At 39.2% G+C, this 4,592-nt stretch overlaps 1 protein-coding gene across 3 annotated transcripts; it reads left to right on the forward strand.

The window, feature by feature from the left end:
* The first annotated feature begins 259 nt into the window (after positions 1-259).
* LOC141597048 (disease resistance protein RPS2-like) lies at positions 260-4,130 on the forward strand. 3 transcript variants are annotated; one of them, XR_012522672.1, is made up of 3 exons: positions 260-3,187; positions 3,416-3,599; positions 3,729-4,130. XR_012522672.1 is itself a non-coding variant. In XM_074417366.1 (2 exons), exon 1 carries the CDS (start codon positions 430-432, stop codon positions 3,145-3,147), a length of 2,718 nt encoding a protein of 905 aa, XP_074273467.1. In that variant the 5' UTR covers positions 302-429; the 3' UTR covers positions 3,148-3,187; positions 3,729-4,130. The 3 variants fall into 3 exon arrangements, 1 of the variants encoding a protein (XP_074273467.1); XR_012522673.1 differs by having other exon boundaries at positions 316-3,187; positions 3,717-4,130; XM_074417366.1 differs by lacking the exon at positions 3,416-3,599 and having other exon boundaries at positions 302-3,187.
* The last annotated feature ends 462 nt before the right edge of the window (positions 4,131-4,592 follow it).

The raw sequence follows: 4,592 nt of genomic DNA on the forward strand, positions 1-4,592 counted from the left end.
GGTTACCATTTGTGGCGGATATTTTGTGAGATAAAATGATAACAAAATAGGTTAGTGGAGAAAGAGAACCACATGAATAGTGTTGCAGAGAGAGAAAAAGTGGATACTTTATGAGGTAAAATGGTATCCGTCATTCAAGAGTGACGGATATGTCATGAGAATTTGTGTACTTTTAGAGACTGATAGGAGTATGTTTTACTGTAAGAAGGAAGAAGCCAGGCAGTTTCTTTATGTGTGGTAGCTAGGCAATTGACTATTCAAACTTAATAAGTCAACAAAAAGTTTTAATACTCACTCAATTTGTTAGAAAACAAAATTAACTAACAGCTAATAACACTACATCAAAACTCCTTAATTCCAGTGAATAAAACTTGGTCCAAATTAAAGCACAACAAAATTAGATTGCAACATTGTTCAGTTATTTTTAAAATGGACTTTGTGACACCTTTGTTGGGTATTATTGATACTTCTTACACTTTCGTAGCAACTCGGGTCAATCATGTTAGAAAGTTCAGACGTAATATGAATGGGTTGATGACTAAACTTGAGTTACTGAAGAATGCTAAGGATGATCTAAAACAAGAGGTTTATCTCGCCGAGTTAGCGGGCAGGAAGAGTACCAAGCAGGTTACAGGTTGGTTAAAAGTAGTCGAAAAGGCCGAAGCTGAGGTCAATGATCTTATCCGTGCACAAGCTACACATCAAGCTGGGAAATGTTGCAGTAGACAATCTGGTAATGTAACTTGGTATACAAGATATAAGCTTAGTAAGAAATCGCTGAAGAAGGATTTCGAAATTAGTGAACTGATGGCTAGTAAGCCAATTATGAATGTTATTGCTGGTGATTTGCGGCAAGTAGAAGTAATACCATCAAATCCGACATGGGGATTGGCTGCGACATTAGAGACCGCGATCAGTTATATTGCAGATGATAATGTTGGAATATTGGGTATATATGGAATGGGTGGAGTAGGGAAGACAACCCTTTTGAAAGAGATCAACAACGAGTACTTATCGAGACCTCATGATTTCGAGGTAGTGATATGGGTAAGTGTTTCTAATTCTAAGGATTTTGGTGTGGATCGGATACAATGTTCTCTTTTGTCGCGGTTGGGTTTGTCATGGGATGAGAACGAAAGCCAGATGCAGCTTTCTTCCAGAATACATTCCTTGATGAGTAGCATTAAGTTTTTACTATTACTTGATGACTTGTGGCAAGGCCTTGTTTTTGAGGACATCGGAATACCTTTGCCTAACAAGGAAAATAAATGCAAAGTTGTGTTCACTACTCGTTCTACGGATGTTTGCTGCGACATGGATGCTAGTAAGACCATGAAAGTTGAATTCTTGAATGAAGAAGACTCATGGCAGCTCTTTAGGGAGAAGGTAGGTGAGACGAATGCTGTGGATTCATGTATAGAGAGTTATAAACAAGCGATTGTCAGGAAATGCGGGGGTCTGCCACTCGCTCTTATTACAGCAGGAAGGGCCATGGCGAACAAAAAGACCGAGGAAGAATGGAAGTATTCATTAGAAGCTCTTAACAATGCTCCATCAGAATTCCGAGGTATGGGAAATGTATTTTCCATCTTGAAGTTTAGCTATGATAATTTAAGTGATGATTCATTGAAGATGTGTTTCTTGTACTGTGCATTATTTCCCGAAGAATTTCCTCTTGAGAAAGAACAACTCATAGACTATTGGATTGGGGAAGGGTTTTTAGATGGTGAAAATAATTATACGCTCCATTACAAGGGGCACGCCTTCATAGGTTCGTTGAATGCTGCGTGCCTGCTGGAAACAGGCGAGGAAGAAAACCAGGTAAAGATGCATGATGTTGTCAGGAGCTTTGCGATATGGGTAGTTTCTAGTGGAGGAAAGAATAAGGAAAAGTTCGTAGTCCAAGGTTGTAACGGACTATCTGAGACCCCGAATGTTGAAAAATGGAAGGAGGCTGAGAGAATTTCGTTATTAGACAATGAAATCAGCATGCTTACAGGGAATCCTATTTGCCCTAACTTATCAACCTTGTTGCTCAACTGGAATTGTAGTCTAAGCAAGATAAGTTGCGATTTTTTCCATTATATGCCTTCCCTTAAAGTTTTAGACTTGTCGGTCACTACCATCCGGGAAATCCCTAAGAGCATTGGCCAACTTGTTGAATTACGTTTCCTAGATTTGTCGAGGACTAACATAACTTCACTCCCTAATGAGTTAGGGTGTCTATCGAAGTTGAGGCACATGGATTTGCAGCGAACTCATTTGCTTAAAACAATCCCTAGAGAAGCCATTTTGAGACTTTCAAACCTGAGGGTGTTAAACATGTATTATAGCTATGGAGAGTGGGAATCACCAACACCATCTCTCGAGATGGAAAGAAGGAAAATAACATTTTCAGACCTGCAATGTTTGAAGCACTTAACTGCACTTGGAATTACAGTTGCCGAAAATTCTGCTTTGAAAGAACTTTCTGGTTTTGACAACTTGTTAGATTGTATTCACTATCTTTTCATAAAAGGCTGTCAGGGGTTGAGGTATCTAATGGTAGCCTCTGCTGATGGTGGTGGGGAGAAAGTGAGACGGGTAAGCATCTATAACTGCGATACTCTGGAAGAAATAGACTTGGGTTCCGATGAAGGGATAGATTGGTTGCCTAGTCTTGAGGTTCTATCTTTGCATACTCTTCCTAACTTGAGAGCCATTTGGCGAAAATCAGTAACCCCTAGATGCCATAGAAATCTTCGGTACATTAAGATATGGTTTTGCCCAAACTTGAAGAATATATCTTGGATTTTGCAGTTACCTAAGCTTGAGAAACTTTATGTCTTTCACTGTGAAGAAATGGAAGAAATTATAGGAGAAAATGATATTGCCGAAGGAACAGAAGAGCTACATTTTCCTCAACTCAAGATTATATCATTTCGAGGTCTCTCTAAGCTAAGGAGTTTCTCCAAAGTGGTACTAAACTCACCAGTGCTTCAGTCTATAGCTGTGATTGATTGTCCGGAGCTTAAGAAGCTGCCATTTATGTGTCATTGTACATCCGATTTGCCGACAGTGCATTGTAGCAGGAATTGGTGGATGGACTTGGAGTGGGATAATTACGTCTCGGCCTCTAGTTTAGTACCTCAGTTCATTGCAGTTTGATTGATTGCAAACAAACACAGCAACAAAGTACACAGTTTTGGTAAGTTTCAACTCTTGAGTATGTCATTTCATTTCATTTTATTTATGGATTCATGCTGCCCGCGGTCACTGCTTTTTACACCCGATTAACTCCCCTTATTTCACTCATTTGTTTACCTTTTATATTCCTTTTGAGAATTATTATAATCAAAACTTGACAAGTAAACAAATTATTGGGGTGGAGGAAGTATAAAGTTTGGAAATGTAACTAACAGTGCTTCTTCTGAAGCACACACGGACAACAGCTCCAACATGTCCAACGTTTTCATCAAGGGACATATAGACGGTGGACAATACAGAAGATTTCTTCTGAAGCCACTGGCCTCAAGGACCTATATTCAGTGGGTTTCAGCTGGAACAAGATCAATCAATGAGGGGTCAAGAGCCATCTGAGGAATGATCATTTTCTTAATGTTAGTGACTAAATTTTGGCTACTGACCCTTGTTTTCTCAATGAACCGTTCCTATATTCATTTAATTTTTTACGACTTTTTTTTATCTTTTCACTTTTGATTATGTTCTCACTTCAGGTTTGCTTTCAGGCAGGACAGGCGGCAGGCAATAGGTAACAAGAAAGATGTACCATTGTACTCGACATCAACATGAATACCTTCCTGAAATAATGTGTTATTTCAGCTTTTGCCTTCAGCGAAACCTTATCTGTAAGAAATGAGTTATTCTGCTACCAGCAAGGGTGTTTGACCCTGCCTGAAAGCAAACTTGAAGTGAGAACATAATCAAAAGTTAAGCCCAGAGTAGTACCATCAAGTACAGAAATCGGGTGGACATCAAGTGGATAGACTAGGTGGTACGACTAAGGCCGTTTTTCTGGTGGTTGTGGCCTGGTGTGATATTGTGTAAATGAAACGATCACTATCAACTGTCGAATAATCCTCGTCACTTTGTAATAGTAATGACTTTATGCCTTCTTTCACCCAAACAAACGTCACTAGTCTACTATCCGTTCACTAATGGTTCTATCAGTAGGAACATATTTGATATATGGACCAGGTAGCCATTGATCCCTGCCCACATGAACTTAGGCAAGTCATTAGAAGCAGCAAAAGCCGCAGCTTACGAAGGTGGTTGAAGGCTTGAAGCAAAAGCCAAATCATATATGAATTCTATTTATGATAGCTCTGTGCCTCTTTCTATTAGGAATACTAGGAATGCTGCATCCTGCAAACCACACTAATCATATACGGAATACAATTCATGAGATAGAGTTTATAACTAATCCTAGTCTATCAATGACATACAACCGACGTGGAGCGATAAACAATATACACAAGACATTATCACATAAGTCATACAGCACCCAAATTCAACCTAACCCGAATGTTTATTATCATAGGCTGGTTGTTAAAAATAACTTGATAATAACCTAACTGAAAACGACCAATCCC

Source organism: Silene latifolia, chromosome 8 (assembly GCF_048544455.1).
Source record: "Silene latifolia isolate original U9 population chromosome 8, ASM4854445v1, whole genome shotgun sequence".
In the NCBI taxonomy this organism is placed as follows: domain Eukaryota; kingdom Viridiplantae; phylum Streptophyta; class Magnoliopsida; order Caryophyllales; family Caryophyllaceae; genus Silene; species Silene latifolia.